Source organism: Chenopodium quinoa, unplaced genomic scaffold (assembly GCF_001683475.1).
Source record: "Chenopodium quinoa cultivar QQ74 unplaced genomic scaffold, ASM168347v1, whole genome shotgun sequence".
In the NCBI taxonomy this organism is placed as follows: Eukaryota; Viridiplantae; Streptophyta; class Magnoliopsida; order Caryophyllales; family Amaranthaceae; genus Chenopodium; species Chenopodium quinoa.
In genome coordinates this window covers 4614379-4639858 of record NW_018743920.1, presented here as the reverse complement: position 1 = coordinate 4639858, position 25480 = coordinate 4614379, and the positions used below count along the sequence as shown (strand labels likewise).

Sequence of the window (25480 nt, the reverse complement as noted above, 5' to 3'; positions counted from 1 at the left end):
TTCATTACTGAAATGAAAACTAACAAGTCAAAGAAGATTTGTTTTACTATTAATCATTGTTAATTGTGATCTTCGATCCCAAGATTAGCCAACGACCATCTTTATTTTTTTGTTATTGGTAGGTAAATAAATGGGAGTAGGTTAGAACTTTACACAACACTTTTGGTTAATAACTTGAATTCGGCTAAAACTTGTTTAATAATTTGAGCTATTTAGACTTTAGAATTCTGAATTTCATTTAAGAAATAAATTGAACATGAAAAAAGTTATGCACTTCAAGCTCATGAATCATAATGTTCTTTACATCATTTGTTTTTTAAAAAAAGATATACCTCCGAATTTGATTTCAACTTTTTTTTTTCTAGTGTGAAAATTTGAATTTCTTTCACTTAAATCCCTATATTGTATACCTAAATGCATACAAGAAAAGGTTCATTCAAGAGAAATTTTTATTCATTTGATACCTTTGAATGCACTTAACTCTAGGTACACCCGAGTGTATGTAAGAATTCTTAATATGTGTATATAACAATGATTTAATATTTATGTTGTACAAAGCATAAAATTCAATTATAAACAAGAAGCTCAGTATAAAAAGTCATTCATGAGCCGATCACAAACATTGTAACTTACTCAACAAATCAAGCTTGAGCAAATTATCAAAATCTATTGAAAGCTCAAGCTTGTTCAAGTTAAACGACCATGAACACAAAATAATTTAGCTTAACTCTTTGACATCTTTAGTGTGAATTCCTCAATTCACCTAATTTTTAGATTAACATAAAAAATATATATATATAATCACATGTTTAGTTATTTAGTACCCTAGCTAAAACTAAAACTTCTGAATTCTTCATTGACCTCAATTATTTTATTACTCCATCCTTTATTTTCTTCCTTAAACCCCGAAATTTTCTGTTTTTGCCTTTTTTTTTTTTTTTTTATTTCTTCTTATCATCATAAATTAATTAATTAATGAATTAATTAAAAAAACTCAGTAACACCAGTCTTACTACTACTGCTACTAGTGTACTTTCAAAGCTCTTGCTTCTTCCTCCATTCTTCTTCTCTGGTAGATCCACACCATCTTCTTCTCCACTTTCTCTCTCCTCTCCTCAACAATGGAGACGATGAAGTTCTTCGCAGCGTCATCAATGGCGATTTTGCTCATCTTATGCTTCGTTGCCGACATTGAAGCGTCGGTGCACGAATACAGAAGTCAGAAATTCGTTTCCAAAGGTAACTCATTCGTTGTTTATGGCGGAAGTGAAGGAATCTACGCTCCTTCCAGTAGATATCCTGGTGATTCCTTTATTCGGTGAGTAATTCGTTTCATTTCTACGTGTTTTTCGATTTTTTTGGTGATTTGTGCTCACTTTAGCTGCTGATTTTTGTGGAATTTGTCGGTTTAAGTTGTTGATTTTTGTTCAAGTTGATGATAATTTGATGCTGTAATACTTGTGTGAAAAGTGTGGGATCTGATTGTAAAATATTTGCTAGTTTGAATTCTAAATCTGCAAACTAGGTTTCGGAATTGCTGGAAATGTATGAAATGTGCTAGTTTGAATTCTAAATCTGCAAACTAGGTTTCGAAATTGCTGAAATTTGAAGCTCGTTTACTTTAATTGGTAACTTATGCTGTGAATGAAGTACTTTTGGGAGAAAAGTTTGTGATTGGTGGAATTTCCGGTACCAACCGTTTTCAAGTGGAATTGGAGGAGATTAGTTAATTTTATGCTGGTTATGTTTGCTCAGTGGTGAAATTTGACTAGTAATAACCCTGAGATAGACGAAAAGGTTGAAATAATCGAGTTGTCGGTATGGTATACTGAGGAATGAGGCCTGCAGGAAGCAATGTATGGGAAGGCTTATGTACTGTATCAATTGATTGGTAATCTTGTGGGTGAACTAGAATAAGCTCACTGCTTTTGTAGGAATTGCGATTATGTAAAAATTAGATCCAACCACCAAAAGGTATCATAGCTTGTGTTATGCCAGTTCATAGGATGAAATGAAGTAATTGATTACTTTTCATGACTTGGACTCAATTGATTGATTGCAAGGAAACAGTAGTTTAAGGATTTTTAAAATTTTGAATGCTTCAATTTATTGGATGAACAGTTAGTTCAATGATAAATGGTGTCAATTTGTGATATATCCCTGTTTTGTTATTATGTTATTGTATCAATTTTTGAATGTAGACGACTAAGTTTAGAGTTTTCTGTGTTGGCCATTAGTTGCTTTCTTATAGGTTGATAGATATTCACTTTCTGTTTGTGGTTTCTGGATCCAGATTTGAGAAGATTACACTTCAAAGGCCCAAGTCATCGTCTAATTTTAGCTCAAGGGTGCATGCCATACTTTTTGAGGTGGAAGACAGAGAAACAATTGGTGGTTCTGCATACGGAGGCCAGAGAGCTGTTTGCTGCACCCAGGACCTTGCAAAACTTGGTGTTTGTAAACAGGGAGATCTAATTCATCGACAATCGACAAAAAATCCTGGCTGGCCACAAGTTTCTGGTGTCTCATTTGAGGTTGATGAACTTGAAGCAACATTCACATCTAGATCAATTCAGGTTACTAAAACTGGGATGTACAACTTATATTTTATCCATTGTGATCCGAGTCTTCAGGATGTGGTTGTAGAGGGGAAAACTATTTGGAAAAACCCTACTGGTTATCTACCAGGTCGAATGGCTCCACTCATGAAATTCTATGGGTATATGTCTCTTGCATTTGTAATTCTTGGGATCTTTTGGTTCAGTCAATATGCAAGATCTTGGAAAGAAATTATTCCCTTACAGAATTGTGTAACATTAGTCATAACATTGGGCATGTTTGAGATGGCCTTCTGGTACTATGACTATGCTGAATTCAACAAAAGTGGAATAAGGCCTGTTGGGATGACTGTGTGGGCTGTAACTTTCGGCACAGTGAAACGTACCGTTTCACGTCTACTCATCCTGATGGTTTCGATGGGCTACGGAGTTGTTAGACCTACTCTTGGTGGTATCTCATCCAAAGTTACTATGCTTGGAGCAACTTTCTTTCTTGCATCTGAGGTTCTGGAATTGGTGGAAAATGTTGGTACCATCAGCGATCTTTCAGGAAAAACTAGACTGTTTTTGGTTCTGCCAGTAGCTTTGTTGGATGCTTTCTTCATATTATGGATATTCAAATCCCTATCTGCTACTTTAAATAAGCTTCAGGTACTTGCTCCTTATAATTTGTTCTTTGTTTTGTTGATTCAATTGAGTAATTTGTTTCAAGATTAAGACATATTTTGCTTATTGCCTGCATTTTCCCAGATTGAGTAATACAGTATCTTGGACATGAGTACTCTGAAAATAACCATGTCCTTTTGACTTCATATGACATTTCAACACTCTAAGGATATGAGAGTTACCATTCTATACCTTTGTCCGGCCTACACAAAATATTCTCCACACCTTTATTTGGGTATAAAACATTGGATATACTTGAAACATAGTAGATGCATGAGTTAGTTGCTACTAACGCTGAGATCTTGATTGATGTTTATGATCCTAATACTATTATAAAAATGTGGAAGCTGCAAGTATATAATCGCAACATCATCAACAATTCACAGATCACAAACCTATTTAGATGTGATTTCAGCATACTGTATTCACAAATCACAAGAAATGCTTCCCCTGAGTCTGCTTCCTCAGTTAGTAGGAACTTTCTAAACGAAAGATTCTTGGTAAAAAAAAAAATGTAGGCCAGACTCCATCTTCCTCTGATATATCAAATTCTAGCTAGGCGCTTCTCCCTTCTGTGGGTGTTAGTGCTGTTAGCATGGATTTTGAGGGTGAGATCAGATGGGTTGAAATGCAGGGGGTGCATTGTGAAATATTCATCCATTTTTCAAAAGGCTGTAAGATCAGACAGAGAAACAGACTACCATTGAACAAACCCACTAATCTATCTTTCATTTTGTTGCTCCTGCTTTTTTCTAAGGAGCCCAACAAGAGCTGCCAGTGGTGAACACTTCTTTGAGGATGATTGGTTTCAGCTCTACAACATGTACATGCTTCATGATGACATGTTAGCACAAACCATTTTAGAGCACTGCATGATGTAAAATCAAAATATCCTCAGCCATTTTTTTCTTCTTGCTTAGGAGAGATTGCATAGCCAAATGATGACTTGGTGAAAATAGGCTGTGTGACCCTGTTTGAACCATATGAAGTTTGTTGTATAACTCCAGGGTTGAACTTGTTTTCCATATTTGGCAATCTTTTATGGTAGAAAATCTGAATCACATCTAATATTTTGCTGTTTCATTCAGGCTCGTCGGATGATGGCTAAATTGGATATCTATCGGAAGTTCACTAATGCTTTGGTAGTAGCTGTTATTTTGTCAGTTGGTTGGATATGCTATGAGGTATAGAGCTATTGTTACTTTTATGTATGCTATATTATATATGATTATTACGCCCATTTCTCATTATTTTCTTCCGTTGTATTAATTGTTCCATTACATTCCCTTACTCTTCTGTATGCAGTTATATTTTAAGGCAAATGATACACACAATGAGCATTGGCAGAATGCATGGATTGTTACAGCATTCTGGCAGGTTCTTTCCTTCTCTTTACTAACTGTGATATGCATCCTCTGGGCGCCTTCGCAAAATTCAACAAGGTAAAAACCTGATTGTCACTGCATTTCTTTTTTATCTAGCTCAGTCATTTCCTCACGACTTCAGTTACTACCCTTTGATTTTGAAACGCGTTATTTATTTCTGGAAATGTTGATGCCCTACAATTGAAATCTATATACAATTTGGAGTCTTATACCATTTGAGGCTTTTGGATTGGCTGTGTGCCTAAATTTTTAGTGGTTTAGTTTCTTTATGAATGTGAAGATTGTCTAGGTTGGGTGTAAATTCACAATGAGGTTTGACAGAAAATTGTGAAATGTTATCTTTAAAAATATATCTCTTGATCTGTGTGACAAGGCCTTGAAGGAAACTGTTTAAATTCTGTCAAATGATTAGGTGATTAGCTTCCCTTTTTTTTTTTTTATTCCGGAGGGAAAGATCAGTCTTGGAAATTTATTATTGCAAATTAATCTCCATTAAAGCAAATAACCTTGCAAAAAAAAAAAGCTTGCCACACTTAAGTGGGCTACAGTACTTCTTCCTGCCTAACATGAGAAAAACCATCATTAATTAGCTTGTTTAGTGAGATACTTTTGGGCCATCTTGGCTTATGAACTACTTGTAGGAATTTAGGACAGCATGGGCTCTACTCAGCTCGTAGAGAACATGATGAAGTAGCTTGCTTACATTGTTGATATTATGTTCAGTACAACCTTTTTATTCTTGTTAGCAACTAGCTGTGGCTGTGCGTTTCTCTGGGACATTGTTCACCTGCTTGTGTAAACAACTGTGTTCATCATCTGATCTTTGCTTATTTGTGGGTCTCTTCATTAAGACTATGCTCCTAAGTAGGACTCATAGAATAGTTGTTTCTTCCACAGGTATGCTTACTCAGGAGATGAAGATTTTGATAAAGATGACACTCTGACTCTCATTAAGCCAGCCCCATTCCCTTCAAGCGATATGCGAACCGACCCCCATCCATCGCAAGACAGCAATAAGCTGTCTAACGATGACTCAGAAGAAGAGAAGACTGCCTGATTTGCGTACTCCATAAAATTTTCACTACAAAAATTCAGTTTCAGCATCTTGCTATTTGAAGAAACCAAATCTGCCCCTCAAAAGAAATTATTTACACGAGCGAAGCTTCAGAGGAGCATGGGAGCAAGCAAAACGGCCTCATGTTGGGATATTCTATTATTACTCCAGTAGTTGTTAGTTATACTGAAATTCATTAAGGATCAACCCGCATTTCTTTAGTCTGTACTTACTAGTTATAGTTATAGTGATTTGTTCTTTTTGATGCACATAAATTTTGTGATCGTTCATGTTTTTCCTTCTATCTTCATTTAAATAACTTTTACCTGATTATGTTTCATTTGTTCATACCCGTCTGTACTTTGTGAGGTTAATGCTAAAATTGCCGGTAAACTGTTGATTAGTATGTGAATCTCAAATAATGTGAACTGAATTTATATCGTTTTAGTTCTAGCTCTAACTAGATGCTGTGCTGCAATGACAAAAAAAAACGAGAAAATACAAGTTTATCAAATGACAAAATTGTAAATAAATTAAAAAGTTTTTATTAAAAATGGGTCCCACAGCTATTGATATATTTACAAAAATGTCATGTTGACTAAGGCAAAATTATTGATTTATTTACAATTTTACCACTTGATAAAATGGGGCTCCCTCAAAACAAAAACACCGAAGATCTGATGCTCTGAGCGACTGAGCTTCAATATTTTTACATACAAAGTATGAATTTGATTATGTAAAATGGCATAATAGTTCTTAACCTTAGCCTTCAGACCTACAAACATTTTACATACAATGTATGAATTTGATTATGTAAAATGCCATGATAATTCTTAACCTTAGCCATGACAGAAATTGTATATACTTTCTAGAAATTTCTAAACTGATCATTAAATTTGGAGAACAACTTGATTATTGAGATCTTCAACAAGACAAGAAATCGCATAAAATTGAGAGAAAATATCCCTATCAGAATATCAGAGTATTATTATACAGTTTCTTAATATTTACTCATTCTTTTTGTTATTTTCCCTTAGTTCACGCTATTTTCTCCCCACTGAACAATTAGCAAGATCATCAGAGATTAATTATCCTGTAAAGCATCAAATTAATTGCTTAATTAGATTAATAATAAGCCAATCAATTATCAATAACTAATTAATAGTCCAGGAGGCATCTGACGTGGAGCTCACATGTAATCCCATTTTGGCCGTTTGGACGGTATCCAAAATAAGATAAGCAATCTTCATGTCCCACTTTTGACCTTTTTACGGCTATAAATTAAAATTATATTATCATTATTATTACGTAACAAAAAAAATCTTTATTATAATTTTATTAAAAAAATAAAGATATCATGTACATAGGCAGAGCTGGATCTCTCTGGTATAGGACCATAGGTAAAGGTTGCTCCACGTCAGTGATAATGTCAGCCTAATTAGCTGGCTTAATTTTTTAATTTCTTCCTAATGATTTAGATTAAGACTAACCACAGATTAGGCAATAATATAATTAAAGAGGCAACTTTATATTAGTGTTGAATACTTGAGCTATGCTTACACAAGCAAAGTATTGCACAAATGTAAATTCAAACCTCAGAAGTTTCACATATATTTATTTTATTATAAATAATAAATAATGATGTAAATTAGACTCGATTTGAAAGATTATAAAGTGCATCCCAAACAACTTTATGTTAGATATGTGTGTATCAATTCACCCCCACTATTGACATGAATTTCATCCTACCTTTCTAGAGTTCTAGGTATGATTTTTTATGGAGTATAATTTATTATCTATGGCTATGTATGTCCAACCCCATTATAGTTTATTTATTCATTTATATATTCTTGAAAAAAATGTCACAAAGGGCAAAATGAGGTAAGTTGGATATTTATAAGATTCAATCTCATATTCTCGTGGAAATCATTCCCTAAGACTTTAACCAAAATATAAGTGGTTACTTCCTCTGTCCCACTTTACTTGCAACATTTTGACTGGATACGCATGTCGATCTACAATATCTTTTATTATATACCTGTATAAGCTATAAAAAGTTTATATTAAGAAACTATACGTTAAAATAGACCCAACAACATCTTACATGATTACATTGACTTTTATATAATAGCTAAAAAAGATAGTCAAAGTGAGATGTGTAAATAGTGTAAAAAGTCAAAACGTTGCAAGTAATTTGAGACGGAGGGAGTATATTTTTACACCCGAGTGTATAAAATGGACCCAATGATCCAATCCATACCGCCGATTGCAGTTGGTAAAGCATAAAGAAAAGTTCTAAGCAATTGTTTAGGTTCTGTTAATGAGTGATGTAAGACTGCTGAGTGCTGACTTATGTTGCACAAGCCATTAAGCAACACGAATACAGGTAGTTAAAGTGACTTAAATCTATTGCTTCTTCCATATCTTTCCCAGTTTTGCTCAAATTAAAAGATAGTGCAAAAGTAGAATTATATAATCTGAAATTGACCCATTCGTTGCATATTTTCCAACTTCTAATGATTCCAGAATAATCCAATGTCATGTGGCGATCTCTCAGTTTGCACCCAGATAACCGAACAAGTGTGTTTTTTTGTTTTTTTTCTTCCTTCTTTGTTTTTTCCTTTCACTTTTTTTTTATTTTTTTTTAAAATTTTTTTCCTGAGAAAAAGTACTTAATAGTAATAATTCTTTCAAAAAAAAAATAATACGGAGTAATAATAATAATCTCTCTGTTTCATATTTTTCTTCCTACTTTGATCAATTTTTTGTTTTACAAAAACAGTAAGTAAAAAGAATAATAGGAAACAGAGAGTAATAGTATTAACAATAATTCAACAAATTTAAATAAAAAAAAACCTATAATCAATAATGATGTAATCAATTTTACTCCGTATAAAAGTTTCTGAAATTCCAATCAATTTGATGGTGTCCTAAAAGATGATAAAAGTGGAATATAAATATCATGAAGTTGATATGAAACATCAGTTGGCTACAAAAATTGAAAAAGACAGGAGTATGAAAGATTAGTTGGACTTGAAAACCATGAACTTCATTCATATAAGTTGCTGACTCCCCCACATGACAATTATCTCTTGTCCAATTTCAACAAAGGTCTATTTTCATTCAAGCAAAAAGACCAAATAGCCCCAATATTACCAGTACATATCTCAGACAGTAGTGCCACACTAAAACACCAACTGTCTGAATGGAATAACTGATTACTATGCAACTGAAAAGGACGGAATACTATTTTGGGATGCCCCGAGATCAGGGGAAATAATTCAAAGATAAAAGCTCGGTGAATATTTTCACCGAAGGCAAATATGGTCAGTAGGAAAATATCGCTCCTCGACATCTGTCTTGGCTGAATACTGCCTTGGCTTAACAAGTGATGAGGATCCTAGATTTTCTCCTACAATCTCCATCATCAACTATTTTTCTAACATAATCCTTATATTTCTCTAATAAAATAATTTTTCAATATCTCAAACTACATTCAAATTTGGTTTATAAGACAAAGCATAACCTGAATATAATTATGGGAAGGTGGCAGGCCAAAGCAATCATGTACTCCAGTAATGAAAGTGATGCAGAAGAGGCCACTAACCAAAAAATTATGTTAAAGAAAACAAGGGAACCAAATAATAATGCAACCATATATCAAATCACCAACCATAAGAATGAAATAATAGTCATATTGAAAAAACGACCAAAGTATTCCTATTCTCATGAGTAAACACTATACAGTTGACTACACCATACAGATGTTCACATGAAAGCAAACTCAAATACCATAGGCATATCACAGTTTATCTTCAGATTTCAGTCCAAGACAATTTAAAAAGACACTATATCACCATAGCCCCATCTTCATATCTAAGTCCTACATATTTCAAAAGATGTTAATAGCACCTGCCATAACTCATAAAGTCATAAGCATGTTTATTATTCAATTATTTTGACTTGAACAGGATTTCAAAGAAGAAAATTCAACTAGGTTAGTCTTCTGAAAGGATGAAAAACACCAGACAGATGGGTAAAACCCCTTTTTTCCTAGGGATCAGCAATCAGCACACCTCCGGCAAAAGTTGTTCATCCAAACACAGTAACAACGGCAACAGTGGTAGCATATAAGGAAAACAAAAGGTCAAAGGTAATACAACCTCCGTCGGCACATTCTTACCAATGTAGTCATATATTTGGAATTCATAGTGAAAGACTGAAAAGTATCATTCTTACCTATGTGGCTCTCCCAAGAGAGAGAGAGAGAGAGAGAGAGAGAGAGAGATGTCATACAGATTAGTCCATGAATGGATAAGCTCAAGATTAGGTTACAGACCTAAGAAGTAGCATCTTTATGTGGGGTTGGAACAAAAAAAGAAATGTGGCCAATAATTTAGGGACGGAGAGCATTGGTTATCAATGCACTCATGTTATTCCACTTCATTAAATTTTGTCTTGAGAGAGCACACCAACCACTAGTGAAGTATATAGGATATGAAACCAATAGAACTCTAAACCCTAAAGGCAAGAAAATACAATTCAGATGATATGTGAGCACATCTATTTCACAGAAACTCCCTCAGAATTTCTAGCGATAGTCCCGTTATGTATATTGTATACAATTTAAAGTTATGCTATCAAATCTCACAGGCTAACAAAAAAATGAAGAATGAAAGATCCAAAACTTGTGAATGCTTCCTAGCCACAACAAATCATAGTAATGCTCTTTAAACACTAGGCAGAGGAAAATATTATTCAAATACATCTAAATCAAAGCAACTTCCTGCTGTGTCTCATGTGATGGTCTCCTTACGTATGCAATTCAAAGTTATGCTATCAAATCTTCTAGATCATAACAACACATAATGAAGAAAAGGAAAACTCCACAATCTTATGAATGCTTCCAAGCACCAAAAATTATAGTGACAATCGCTGAAAGATTAGCGATATTTTCCAATTTATGTAAAGAGATAACATATAAACTCATTTCCAAAGGACAAAAGGACACGTATAAAAGAATATTGCTTATAGATATAAGAGTGTTGAAAACAAAAACACACGTTGAACAGTTTCCATATGAACAAAAATGAACCAAAAATCTAGGTTGTGGTGATACAAACAACATAAATGCTTACAGGACAGAAGCATTCAGACTCTGGCAATCCTGGAGGGCAAATTCTTCGATTTTTACCCACTTGCTGCACTACGATTCTTGATTAATCAAAATGCGCTGCTTCAAGGAAAAATATTCTACAGGAATCGCACTGGATCAAACAGAATGCCGTCACCCAAAGGCTTCTTCAAAAAATTTAAAGAATGAATTCCTAGTCTTCTAGAGTCATAGTTGAATAATCATTATCCCTGTGACCTTTTTCTCAAATGTTGTGTAACTGGGTTACCCTCGAACAAATCCAATACTGCTGAATCTAAGTCTTCCCATGAGAACTTGATATACTGCTCTGGATGCCTGCCACTCTCAATGTGGCTCCTAAACCGACCAAGGAAAGATCGATAAGCAGGAAGCAACTTCTCTGCTATCGATATCCTAAGCTCCTCACGGAGCTGTGTATCGGGCACTAACCATGTGGCCTGTGTCCGATGAACCTCATCAAATATCGCATTAAATGACTTAAACCGCTCTCTCAACACACTCTTGGACACCCCAGAAGAGAAGCTCCCACTCACATGTAAACCCTCATCTCTCAAACAATGCAACACTTTCACCCAAGTAGCCCTTTGATAACTAGTAGCTGCAAGCCTAAATTTACCAGTTAACTTTTTCAAGTATTCATCCCCAATCAACGCCCTCAATTCGGGTGACCCTTTAATCTTTTGCACAATATAATGAACATTATTCATCATAAACAAATGAGCCAAGGATGTATCTCTATAATGTTGTGATTTCCCTTCTAAATTAAATTCCAAAATAACAATTATCCATATCAAATGCAAAGCTAAAGGAGTTCTCTCTTCTTCCAACTCCGAAAAATCGAATTCAGGCACGGATAATTCCCCAGGATACCGTGACACACTCGAAGAAGGTCTTGACACAATCAATTCAATTAAAGTCTGCTTATAATCAGATATCAAACTAATGTAATTCATCACATACCTAGTCAATGGATGAATTGTACCACCAGGTACCGGAACCCTAGAAGGTTCCCGAAGCACGGCATTCTCAAACTCCGACAATATCCCCCTCGCCGCCTCCGCCAACCTCGACAATATCTCAGCTGCCTGAACCCTAATTGACTCCGCCGTCTTCGACTCGAACACAACATCTATATCTGGCAGCAGCTCCGCCAATGCATCATGCAAATCAAGTATCTTGAACAATTTCTCCGGCGATCGCCGACTTATACTAATTGCCTCAGCAAAATTGAACAACTGCATTGCAGGACCTTTCACTGTTTCCAGAAAACAAGCTTCCGAATACGAAGACGAAGAAGCTGGTGAAGAACATGGAGCAGTAACAGTAGAAGAATTCAAACTCTCAAAGATCTGCTCACTGAGTCTCTTCTCAGAAGCAAACAGAGTTCGAATACAAACTTTTGCAGCTTTAATCCAACGCCGGATCTTGTTCTCAAGAGCATCCCACTCTAAGCGCTGGATATCGCCGATGCTAAGCTTCTCGATTCCGAGGCTTCGGAAGCTCGCATCGACGCTAGACTTTCTTACACTACCATATACTTGGATACACTCACGGAGGTATCCAGCGGCGATCATTCGCTCCGCAATACTCCGGAGATCGGCGATCGCATCCGAAGGTATCAGATCAACCTCTCGGATACTAGTCGTCGATCTGATACTTCTTCTCGAGGAAGAAGTGGAGCCGCCTCTTTCTCCACCGCTGCTGCTGCCGCCTCCGTGACCACTGTCGAACCTCAAAATCTCTCTCTCCACCTCCTTATCCACTTCCTCCTCCTCGACCTCGGCAGCAGCGGCGGTGGAGAAGCTGTCGAAGTGGTCACGGGAGGAGGACTGAGAGTGAGAGCGAGGCGTATCGACTAACAACGAATCAGAATCAACAGCAGATGAATGCGAAAGCAAGATGTTCCGAAACTCATCCTCTAACCTAGCCATGGCGATTTGGATAGTGTTCGGATTCCGGTCGCCGGCGCCGACGGTGGAAGAAGGAGATGAAATTGCGAGTGAATGAAGTGAGCGTTGGATCTCATCAACAGCACGGAGGTAACGGTCAACTTCATGGCGGTCGCCGGAGAAAATCATCTTATCACGAGCTTCTTCGGAAACAGTGGAATCCCATCGGAGAATGATCTTCTCCGCCGTCTCAACCACCTTCTCTTCGCCGGAGCCGCCATCTTCAGCTTCGCTTCGTTGCGGAGACTCCATTAACAAAGCTTCAAATTCTTCAAATCAAAGATTGATTGAAGAATAAATTTGAATTTGAGTTTGATTTCTGGAAATTTTGGAGAGAGAAAGAGAAGGAGAAGAAGGAAGGTTTTTACTAGTGAGGGGAGGAGAGAGAAAATGAATGAAAAGGGTGACAGTGTAATGGTGGTGATATGTTGGTTTTTTGTCTGAAGTTGTAAAATTTGGGGGTTTAGAAATGAAATTATTTTTTTTGAAGGTTTAAAAAAATAAAAAGAAACAAAAGAAAAAGTTTGACAAATAAAAAAATGGTGAATGTTGTGATAATTAAATTTAGTAGGAGGATATTCTGGCGAAGTTGGCGGCCCAAATTTCTAATTGGGTGGTAGAGTAATTATTTTTGTGTTGCATGGTTTCTATTACACTACCATAATTGTATTACTCTATCTCTAACTCTAGTTGGGTTGAGTACTTGAGTGTAATTTTTTTTTTTTTTTTTTTTTTTGAGAAAAGAGTTTTAAGTACCACGTAAGTTTGTTAAAGAGTTTATGCTTGATTCTTTCTAAATCTATGCTACAGTTAAATTGACTAAAGTTTTGATGATTAATTGAGTCTTATAACTCACCTAATGTGCAAGCTTCATATTTGAAACCGTTATTAATTACTCAAAGAAATAATTATGGAGTACAAAAATTTACAACGCATATTAATTGATATATGCTACAAAAGTACTGAGCACCATATTTAAAGATGAACTTTTGGCTACAGGTAATATAAGGTTTTCAACTTGCTAATAATCTTATAAGGATTTTTAAAACAAATGGATTGTCATGTATCCAAATTCTACAAAATTATGAAGATCATGAATGATAGATGATATAATAGCTAATAGGTTGTGAGATCACGAGATTAGGAAGTGATATATTTTCATTGCTACAATAAGGGAAATAGCTAGAGAGGTAGACTAGGTAAGGTACGGAGAAGAACAATCAAACAAAAGGTACGCATAGTAGTAGGACTAGTCGTAAAACCTTTTACACACCAAGTCTTCAATCAAACTATTAAGTATTTGCTTGGATTTTTTCTTGAATTATCTTCAGGCACTTACGTCACTGATATGCATTAATGGATGAATTTGATGGGAAATAGTAGTAATTTACCTATAATATAGTTTTTGATTAGAATTTGCTGGCTTAACTAATTGTTTAATCAACTATATTTCGTTGATATTTCAGTAACAAATTCAAGAAGAAAAGTAAGCAGTACAAGTTAATGATAGTTTGGGATTAAAAAGACACTAATAGTTAATCCACTAGTACAAAATGAATAAAAAAATTTGAAAATCTTTTCCTTTTATTTACTTAACTCGTAAATAGGTATGTATGAAGTCCTCTGTGGTAGGAAAAAACGTAAAACGAATGGTTTTCATTTGTTTAATTAATTACAATTATATTTATATATTATTCTATGTATAAGTGTATAACTGGTTGTTCTAAAAAAAATGTATAACTGGTTAATTATACACATATACCTTATATATGGTATAAACATACAACTAATACTATTTATTTGACCAAGTAGTCATAACTTTAATTGTACACCATGCAAGCTACAAGCGATTATACGACGAAGATTCTATATTAAATTTAAAGCAAATGGCAGTGCGCCTATGATTATAACTACTTATAACAACATATAGGTTAGTTGTTGGAGGTCGTAATTTTAGAAAGTTGCCTCATCCGAAATGATCAATATTTGAGATTTTTAAAATTTTGACTTAAACTACATATTGTTTGGATTATACTGGCCAATATGAGTTAATGAATTGAAAAAAAGGGGCAAACAAGCTAAGCTAAGCTACAAGACAAGGTAAAGTCATACAACCACTATAATTAATTTTGTTGGTCCCAGTCATATCATTATCATTATCATTATCATTATAATTAATAACTACCCTCTAAAAAGGTTATTAGTAAAAATACGATTTCATTGTGAGGGAAGAAAATAATGGTTCATCCATACAATAATTATTCTAATACCACTAATAAAGGTTATAGCATTTCCAAATTTCCAGTTATGCATTCATTGTCTATGTATAGTATGAAATAATTGTTAATTAATCAAGATGTTATTAATGGAGTTTTATCGTCTTAAAACAAAGAAAGTACTTGTATTTTGTAAATATGTGCTGAAATATGTAGGTCATATTTGGTAAAACTAGCGGTAAGGGGTAGCTTGTAGCGGTCGAGTAGCGGGTAGCTATTAGGGTAGCGAGTAGCGGGTAGCTATTAGGGTAACGAGTAGCTGTCAATTAGTAGTGGGTAGGTTAGCTGTCAAAGTAACAGTTGATAGTATGAGTGTTTGGTAAAAGTAGTGGTTGAAATACTAAAATATATCAAAAATCATATATATATATATATTATTTAAAAAGTAACAAATTAAAAAATTAACAAACGTTACTCGCTACTTCTAAACGCTACTATTTTTTAATGTTTGAAAAAAGTTACTTAAATGCTACCTCTACCAATACTCAAACCGCTACCTTGACAAACACTTTCACTTTTTTCTAATAGTGTTTTGACTAGTTAAAACGCTAACTACTACTTTAGATACTACCGCCAAACAGGACCGTAGTAGAAGCTTTGGCTAGCCCTTTGTTGGAAAAATGATGTAGCCAATAAATGGATGTGTTTTTTCCTCAACAAGGAAACTAGAAAGAACCCTTAAAAGTTAAAACCAATGAAATACGGAGTACTTATGTAGTATGAATTATTTGCGGACACATTGTATAGTGGATAGCTTTCATAGCTATAGCTAGCAATTGGCTTGGTGGAAAATGATGTAGAGCCAATAACCGGGTGTGTTGTAGTACATCATAAATAAAGAAATCATAAATATTGCAAAGATTAAGAAAATGGACAAACTTACATAATAGAGAATCCTGAAGGAATTATATAAAAATCCTCGAAGAAATGGTTAATTGGGTTAAGCCAGCTAGATTTTGCTGTGGAGCCAGCACTCCCAAGGTGCATTATTTTTTGCGTACTATCATCACTAGACACTGCTAAGCTCTACTTCACACGCACATCAACTTTAATTATGTATAGTGTTTGCCTGTTTGGTGATTTACTTTATTTTTGGGTACCAATCCCTTTGGGGATGACAAAAAATTCTAAATTCGCAAGGGTTATTACTTATTACTCATTCGATCAATAATACTCCCTTCGATCACATTTTTTACATTGAATTTTAAATGGTCGTTTGTGAACTTTACTATTTATGAACCATAATTTTTTAATTAGATTAAAAATACGAATTGATTAAAGTAGGAGATCCTCGTAATGAAGAAATGAAGTGCGAAGTATTTATTAATCTCCATTTTTGTAGACAACAAATTAAAAGACTTTCTATTTTCCTAAACTTTGATTTATGTCAACTAAACAACTTATATATAGAGGATAAAGCGAATGAAAAGGACATTATAATCAATAAAAACATTTGTACTTTATAATTACAAATTATTAAAACTTAATATTTTGAGATAAATAAAACTAAGACAATTAGACCCTGGTATCTTCACCTTAATGACTGTTAAACACAAATGTGAGCCGTACTCGTTAATAGAGAGAGTTCACTTTACAAGTTGAAGGATTTCATCCCAAAATTATATGACTATTTAAGGATCGGAGTAGCCTTTTAGCCTATAAAATATACACTTACATTTATATTTTTTGAGAACTTACATGTGTTTTTTGAAAACGCTATGACTTAATCGTAACATTAAAAAAATGAGCTAATACTAGCTAGGCCCATAGTATAAAGCCAGCTACGAGGCTGGACATTGTTATATGGGCTTGTATTGATCAATCGATCTATTGGCTCAACCGCTCAATGGCTATTTATTTATCAGCGATATAAGTGGCTGATCTGATTAACCATGCGTAAAAAATTGTTATAGAATTGAGGTTTTGTCTTTGATATGTTACCTCGAAGACATACAAATAACCAGCTTAGCTTAATGACAAAATCTGAATGATGTATTTATTGAAGTCAACTACTCGTAATATCCAGCCTAATTAAGCCGACATCCACGTGCATGCATGCATGCTTTTCACGTACCCAAATAATGTCTATCTCAACAATTATCATTTTCGATCATAATAATACACTACAAGATTTAGGAATATCAAGTACTCGTATTTAATTTCATTTCAAGTACTCCGGTAACAAAATAAAAATAAACCTAAAAAACTCTAATTGGTAATTTAAGTTACATAATCTAGATTTTTTAATCATGTATAAGTCCTAAAATTATAAAATAAAACGTATATGAATGAAATTGTATACTACAAAGTATTATAGTATTATCTCTGTCTTTATATAATAGCTAGGTGTCATATTTAACATTTAATTGTAATTTTTATAAAATTTTAACAAAGGAATAAAATTCAGTACTTTCGACCACACAAACATAAATATATTTTATAAAATATTATTTAAAGATATAAACAAAGGGAGTGTTAAAATTAACGTACAACTCACTTACTCATTAGACGGTTTTTTCTCATTATAATCAATAAGATAACATTGATTAAATAATAACCATTGGATCTATAATAAAATTAGTAAGTTTTTGTACAGTTGTATCTTACAAAGTGATAGTATCAACCTTTATTAAAATCCTAGATTTCACTTAAAATGTCACCCACATTGAATACGGAACATTAGAGTGTGTTATCTTAACATATATATATATAAAAAATTGGTACTACAAAAAAGAAATAAGATGAAGATGTATCTAGAAGGTGATATAGTTATTGCTTAATTAAAAATCAATGTTGCACGGGTGGATCATGAGAAGGTGGGCAACATTAAAAATTTAGAGGATTGTCTATCCCTAGTAATGCAATATATTTTTTATGGTAGTTTATATTCCAAGTCACAACTTATTACAAGAGTACAAGCTTGTTGTTAGTTGCTCATCTTGAAGAGACAACTTGACACCATATATTAAAAAATATATATAGAAGTTAGTTATATTGTTTTTATAATATTAATAGATTTTAGAGTATTTTACAACTCATTAGTGAGCAATTATATTTTCGATTTCCAATTTAATTATATGTATGATACGTAGTTGGAGAGCATAAACAGCTACTATTTGATAATTTTGGGTTTTGTATGTTAGTTGATATGATAATATTATATCCCGGCCCTTATCAGTTATAGAAATTATAGAAGTAAACAATTATAGAGATGATGTTAGCTTAAAACCGTTGATCAATTTTAAATCTATGTGCATACAATGCCTAAAAACATTATCGTGTGATTTTTGCTTATGCAAATCAAGTATAGCCGGGTAGTTCTTCGCAAAGTCTATTTATTAATGGATGATGCTTTAAAAAATATTTCGGTAGTTAAAGGACCAATTCAACCAAAAGTTTAAGTTGATGGTTGAAACTCAGCATTGGTTTATATACTCTATCAAATATAATTTACTCCTTATGATACCATTTGTATCATATCCTCAATCAACTAGCATTATGCATTAATTTTGCTCAATTCCTAAATTAATGTATGTGAATCTTGTATGCTAATTAAAGATATTTCGTAATTTTTCTTGCTTCTAATGATGATTCTTTATTTTTATTTTTTATTTTTTATTTTTTTATTTTTGGAGAAAGCTATGTTAGTTGTTAATCATTCAGCTGTTTTAATGTTTCATAATAGTATTACAGATTGTATTATTGAATTTGCTAAACAATTTATGTGCTAAGCTTTTCTGATTAATTAATTTGTAATATTTAAAAGTTTTCGACCTGTCAAGTGTAAACTGCAAGCCCAATAAGTCCAGTCAAAAGGCCCAACATTGTCAATTAAGTTAGTAGGCCTGTAGCCCAATGTAGCTCCTTTCGTCAAAAAGCCCATAAAACTCAATAATTAAGCCCATTAGGCCCACAATGGTTAAAGTCTATTCCTTGGGCACCAGACCATCAGCAGCACTAAGGCTATACCATCTATTCAGAAAAATAATTTTAGTTCATGTAAACAGATTTTATGTACTAAACATGGCGACGTTTGTATGTAAAAATATGACAGTGGAGATAAATCACAAATGCATGTATTTTTGTTGGTTGATTAACCAAACTGGTATATAAAGATAACGAGTTTTGTAACATGATTCGTGTTACAAAAAAGAATTTGATGATATCTTGGTATACAAATTATAGATGATACAACAACAAATTACACCTAGATGTTGAGTTGAATTAGAAATCTTCTGAACTGTATGTACCGAGCTTCCCTTTGAACTGTTTTCGATACAGTTGTCTACAGTTACATCATGATACTCAAAGAGCACGAGATCAATGTCGATTTGAGTAAAGATGTAAGGTACAAATCCATAAGGTCAAATGAATTTTGCATAAAACACAACTTCTACAGGGTCATAAGATATCAGTAACTTTACAAAAGATCAATAGTCTTTAGATCTAGACCTCCATCATCTTGAACTCATACCCTTTCTATTCTCTCCCTTACTTCTGTCAAATTCAGCCTTTTATCGCGATTAGGTTCAGTGCAAGCAACCCCTACGTGAAGCATCTTCACCATGCTCTCCTTACAACTCGTCGAATGTGACACAATATCAGGATCAAGCAGTTCAACTTCTCTACCTTCTTCTATGGCCGAAGTCACCCATTGCACAACATCAGTGCCACCCTTGGTTGTGCTAAGGTATTGAGAAGGGAATTTGCACGTGAGGATCTCGAGAATGACTACTCCTAGGCAGTAGATATCACACGTAGGAGATATTGTTTGGTGTTGTATGGCTTCTGGGGCTCGATAGCCAAATAATGCTTGTGCCGCGACACTTGGATTAGTCATTGGACTAAAGCCATAATCCGAGAGCAATGGCTCATTTTGTGTGTCAATCAAAATGTTGCTGGATTTAAGGTTGCCATGAGGCAAGTCATAGGATTGTAGTTGAGAGTGGAGGTAATATAGGCCTTCTGTTGTTCCTCTGATGATCTTTAGACGTGTTGGCCAATTTAGTTCCTCGTGAGATATTCCTCGATCACCTATAGAAGCTCAAAAAAAACCAAATAATGCTTACATTTTAGAAGAAACTATGTGCTAAAAATTAATCCCAACTAAAAAATTATGCACCCAATTATATAAACTTTCGGTTTTTAAAAGAACATAATCTAACGTAAATTTTAGAAATCGTTTTTTCGTAATTTTTAGCTCCCTTTTTAAATTGGACAACCAAACTATTTTATTCAACAACCTACACATGTATTCATCGAAATGTTATAAGAGGAACAATTATGATTAATATGATAATTCAATTGGTGAAATTTTTTCTTTCAAAAAAAATTATTGGGTAGTCTACATTATTAAGCAAAACATTCTTGGTTTGTAATATTTTCTTCATACCCTTTACACGAGGAAGCCCCATTTTATTATTATGATAAACAAATAATGTTTATTTAATGGTACTTCTGTAAATAAATCAACATAAAGTCTCCGTTAATATGACATTTCTGTAAATAAATCAACATTATTAGGCCCACGTCTAATAAAAAGTTGTTGATTCATTTACAAAAATGCCATGAGATAAACATATTTTTGTTTGTCACGAAGATAAACTTGTACTTTCTCCCATTTACACATTGGAATTATAAAGGGTGATATTCATAATTAAATACGAAAATTTCATCAAATTACCTAATTAACTTGGGTAAAAGAACCTTACTTACCATGTAGAAGATAATGCAAGCTGCCTTTGGCAACGTACTCATAAACAACAAGCTTCTCGTCTTTCCTATAATGATAAGCCAAAGGAGGCAAAATATTCCTATGTCTCAAACTAGCCAACTTCCTAATCTCCACATCAAATGCATCACTCTCCAATCTATTTAGCTCGCGCATCCTCTTAACTACTACCCCTAATCCATTACCCATGATCGCCTTATAGGCCGAACCTATACCGCCATTTCCTAGCACTTCTGCCGATGCTTTCATCAAATCCGCCAACACAATCACACCTTTTTCATCATTCACCATTGTAAGATCTCCTTGGCCTAAACCACCTACACTATTAGGCACTCCGCGATTGCTACTACCTTTTCCCGAGCTTTTTCTTGATGATCTTTCCGAGTTGTTGCTCCTCTTACTCGACGTAGAAGAATGAGTAGAAGAAGAATGGCTTGAATTCTTTTGCAAAATGGGTTCCACGGCGCCTACCTCTATCGCCCTCTCATTGATACCGTCTTTGCTTCTCGTGTTAGGTGTGGTGGTGGTTGAGGTCGTCGCAATAGAATTGGTGTCATCATTATTTTGGGGTGTTGTATTAGGGATATCATCTTTATACACCCTTCTCTTCTTCATAACAAAAATCAAGATAATCATAAACGACAAAAGCACCAAAATAACACTAATAGCCAAGGCCATCACCCCGGCAAAGTGTTTATTATTGTGAGGTTTATTAAAATTACTAAACCCGCCTTGAGGTGCCGTCGAGTTTTGTGATATTGACTGATTATTGTTACTAATTATGGTAATGCAATCTACCCCAATAACCTCACCGCAAAGCTTGGGATTTCCTTCAAAGGATGAGGCCTTAAAATGTAAAAGACTCATAGGAATTTCGCCTCGTAGTTGGTTGTTTGACAAGTTTAAAGATACCAAAGGCGGTTGCTTAAGAGGGGGTATCTCACCCGAAAACTGGTTGTTTTCGAGGCGCAACACAAGGAGGTTACGTAGTTGTGTTAACGACGATGGAATATCACCCGAGAACGCATTATTAGCTAACCAAAGTTTCTTTAGTGACTCCATCTTTAAGAAAAAATCCGGAGAAATTTGTCCGGTAAAGTTGTTGTTATTTAAGTATATCGCCTTTAAGGCTCCTAAGCGATTAAGCTCGGGCATGGGGCCGGAAAACTTGTTGTCCTCCAAGCTAATAGTGCGTAAGCCTTGTAGGCTAGCCAATGCATCAACGTCGATGTTGCCGGATAATCCCTTGGATTTTAAGTGTAGGCCAATGACACTGCCATCCAAACAAACAATGCCATTCCAACGTGCGTTCTTGTCTAGGCAAGGGCCGGTGTTTGGATCCCATGTGTTGAGAGCTTCGGGTGTCGATAACGAGCTTTTAAACTTTAATAAGGCTTCTACATCGGATATGGAATGTGTTCTTGAAGAAAATAAGGTGATGAAAAGAAAATATGGTAATAAAAAATGTGGCTTCAAAATTTGGTATGATGTAATGGCCATTTAATCTTCTAGCCAAAAATATGTAAAATGTTGTTGGAGGAAGAAGAAGGTAATGATCTAGGACCTTCTACAATTTTTAGTTTTTGCTCTAATTTGTGAATGTTTTTTGCTGTTTTTTTATTCATCCAATGCATTGATTTGATCATTTTTTTTTATTTTTTTTTTATTTTTTGTAAGATTTGCCTTGTTTTTTCTTCAATTTTGTGTGTTTTTTATTTTTGGGTGGTTGAAGGCAGGAGAGCCTCAAATTGAAAGAGGCCTCAAAAATAATAAAAATGCTTTTGGAGAAAGAAAAAAACTGGAATTGAAAGGAAAGAGTTTTTTTTTTTTTTTTTTTTTTTTTTTTTTTTTTTTTTTTTTTTTTACAAAATCCATTTGGTTGGCGACATTACAGGAATTGTGGGAAATTTGCTCCATCCAATTCTAGCCCCTATTTGGCTATATGTTGTTTTTCTGGTAACTTTGGTTGTGTTATTTTTAAATGCTATATTTTCCCATACACTTGTGGTTGTTTGAAAGTAATATGTACTCCATACTACGTATGAATTTTTTTTCCACTAAGCTTTGGCAAATCTCAATTTATAAAACTTGTTTTTCAAAATAAAATCTATGTATTACTTGCAACACTTCTCTTTTTTCACATTCGCATATATATTATTTTAATCGTTAATATCTTTAATTACCAATATGTAAAAATTATAAATATTTTATATTAAAATAGTATAAATCAAGACGAATCTAACAAGCACTGCTACAAAAAAGGCCAAAGAGACCTGTTGTAAATGACATAAGAGACCTGTTTAGAGGAGGTCTCTAGCTCACAGGTCTCTTTGTAATAAATAAGAGATCTGTTTAAGAAGTTAACAGGTCTCTTTGCATGTGATTGCATCACATATTTAAGAAGGGGAAGAGACCTGTTATTTAACGCAACAGGTCTCTTTGATATCCATTAAGAGACCTATTACATTAGATAACAGGTCTCTTTATTCTTTTTTTTTAAAAAAAAATAAAAATTTGATGATATATATTTATTATTTTGTAATTATTCTACTAAAAATGGAAAGAAATTGTAAAATCACAAAATCAAACAATTAAATAAATTTACATAAAACTTATATTATTATTGAAACACTAGTAGTAACTTACTACATAGTGAGTAACATTTACAAGTAAATAAGAAGAATAATAATTTACAAGTATATAAGAACTTATAGAAATAGTTTACAAGTATACAAGAACTTATAGAAATAATTTACAAGTATATAAGAACTTTTGGAAATAATTTACAAGTTACCAAAACCAACAACAGTCCCATCATTTTATGCGACAAGTGAATACAACACATCATAGGTAATTCTTTAGCCCTCCATTCATCAGCTTAGCGAGTTTCTTGAATTGCTCGTCCTCCTGTACACCATTAAGAGGATCAATGAAAAAAAAAAACTACAAGGCTTTAATTCAGGTCAAAAACTAGATAGCAACAACATAAACACAACCTTAACAACTAATTTAGCAACAAAACATCTCTTCCTATTCCTGCATAAAAGCATTTCGATACACAGATTTCAAAATGAACAATACCACATTACATTTCTAGTTCAACTATACATTTCAAAAAATTCACAAAAATAGGAGAAAAAAATGCAATCAAAAGTTCACAAAATTAACTGTACATTTCATTATTTCAATAAATTCACAAAAACAGAAGAAAAAACAAGTAATAAACCAATTAACCAACAAATTTCAATATTCAGAGATTTCAATAAGACAATAAACTAACACATTTCAAAATTTCAATACTTCAATACTTCAAATCTTCAATGCCCAGAATAATTGAATAAAAGTATAATTGTAAAACAATTAAACAATTAATAAACTAATAATTCAGAGACTAAATTCAAATTTACATACCGTGAATTGGGTCTAGCGATTTAGTGAAGTGAGTGAAGTCGAATGGAGAGCAGCGAGTCCAGCGACGAGCCGACGAACGGACGAAGCAGTGAATCAGGAAGCAGCGACGACGGCGACTCGACAGACGAAGGGACGGAGTGCCGGGAGTGGAGCCGACGAGCGAGAGCGGTGGACTCAGTTCTAAATTCAAAACTTCAATAGTCATTAATCAATTCAATACCCACAAATTACAAATTCACAATAAAAGTATAAACTATAAAACAATTAAATAAGTAATGAAATTCAGATTTACATAATACATACCTCCATTGATTAATTGATTTGGGTGAATTGGCCAATTGAATTTGCGAAGTGCGAACAGCGAACTGGAGATTTGCGAAGTGCGAACTTGTCAACTTAAGATTTGAGATTTGCGAAGCAGCCAGTGGAAGCAGCGTCTGGCCGAGTTTTCGCCTGAAACCCCACGCACGGCGAACGGCGACGGCGAATCAATGGCGACCTGGAGACCTTCCGCCTTCGAAGAGAGAGAAACTGAAAATTGAAAAGTTAGGGTTTGGTTTTTGTTTTCTTCTTTCTGTCTTAGGCTCTTAGTGTTTTTTCTTTTGTTTTTTTTTAATTTTTTTTTTGAAAATGGGGGACAAGTAGCTCAGCCACTGAAGGTGAGGGTCATGGTGGGCCCTAACACACATAAGAGACTCGTTGAGTTTAACAATAGGTCTCTTAATTCCCTCCCTCTATATCCCGCAACAAAAGTGGTGGGCCCTTTAACATTTTAGAGACCTGTTATCACTAATATTAGGTCTCTTATGTCAAAGAGACCTACTGTATTTACCAACAGGTGTCTTATTACAGGTTTCTTTGGCCTTTTTTGTAGTAGTGAAGATGTCAAATGATTATACTTTATTTAGCTATAAATCATCAAAGTCAGTCAAAGTGAAGTATATAAATAGTGTAAAAGGAAAATTGTTGCAAATAAAGAAAAAACGGAGGAAGTATTTGTCTTCTTGGTTTATTTTTTACGAGTACTTGTATTAGCTATATAGTCAAATATGTTGCATTATAAGAAATATTTTAAGGCTACAATAAGAAGTAAACAATAAGATCGAAAAGTTGATCTTATAACAATGGAAAGAGTACGGTGCGTCGTGAAGCAAATTCACTGACTTGAAACGAAATTCCGGCGCAAGCGGGGTGCACAATTGTATTCGTCGGCACGTTCCCTAAGGTTAACACACCACTTCTACACAAAGACACTTTTGGGTGGAAGGTTAGAGCCAAGTAACTTATGCCCAATA

At 34.1% G+C, this 25480-nt stretch overlaps 3 protein-coding genes and 1 long non-coding RNA gene across 4 annotated transcripts; 1 reads left to right on the top strand and 3 right to left on the bottom strand.

Moving 5' to 3' along the window:
- Positions 1–982: 982 nt before the first annotated feature.
- LOC110688062 (transmembrane protein 87A-like) lies at positions 983–6069 on the top strand. Its single transcript, XM_021864742.1, has 5 exons — positions 983–1318; positions 2294–3209; positions 4313–4408; positions 4530–4666; positions 5507–6069. The coding sequence occupies exons 1-5, from the start codon at positions 1122–1124 to the stop codon at positions 5664–5666; spliced, it is 1506 nt and encodes a 501-aa protein (XP_021720434.1). The 5' UTR covers positions 983–1121; the 3' UTR covers positions 5667–6069.
- A 4463-nt stretch (positions 6070–10532) lies between these two features.
- On the bottom strand, positions 10533–13481 carry LOC110688061 (exocyst complex component EXO70A1-like). The gene has a single exon (XM_021864741.1). It carries the CDS (start codon positions 13017–13019, stop codon positions 11022–11024), a length of 1998 nt encoding a protein of 665 aa, XP_021720433.1. The 5' UTR covers positions 13020–13481; the 3' UTR covers positions 10533–11021.
- Positions 13482–19206: 5725 nt separating this feature from the next.
- On the bottom strand, positions 19207–22912 carry LOC110687619 (pollen receptor-like kinase 3). The gene is made up of 2 exons (XM_021864257.1): positions 20759–22912; positions 19207–20077 (listed from the first exon to the last, which is right to left on the bottom strand). Exons 1-2 carry the CDS (start codon positions 22272–22274, stop codon positions 19512–19514), a joined length of 2082 nt encoding a protein of 693 aa, XP_021719949.1. The 5' UTR covers positions 22275–22912; the 3' UTR covers positions 19207–19511.
- A 532-nt stretch (positions 22913–23444) lies between these two features.
- Positions 23445–24850, bottom strand: LOC110687618. The gene is made up of 3 exons (XR_002504456.1): positions 24489–24850; positions 24186–24365; positions 23445–23681 (listed from the first exon to the last, which is right to left on the bottom strand). It is a non-coding gene; the product is annotated as an uncharacterized LOC110687618 (long non-coding RNA).
- Between the last annotated feature and the right edge of the window lie 630 nt (positions 24851–25480).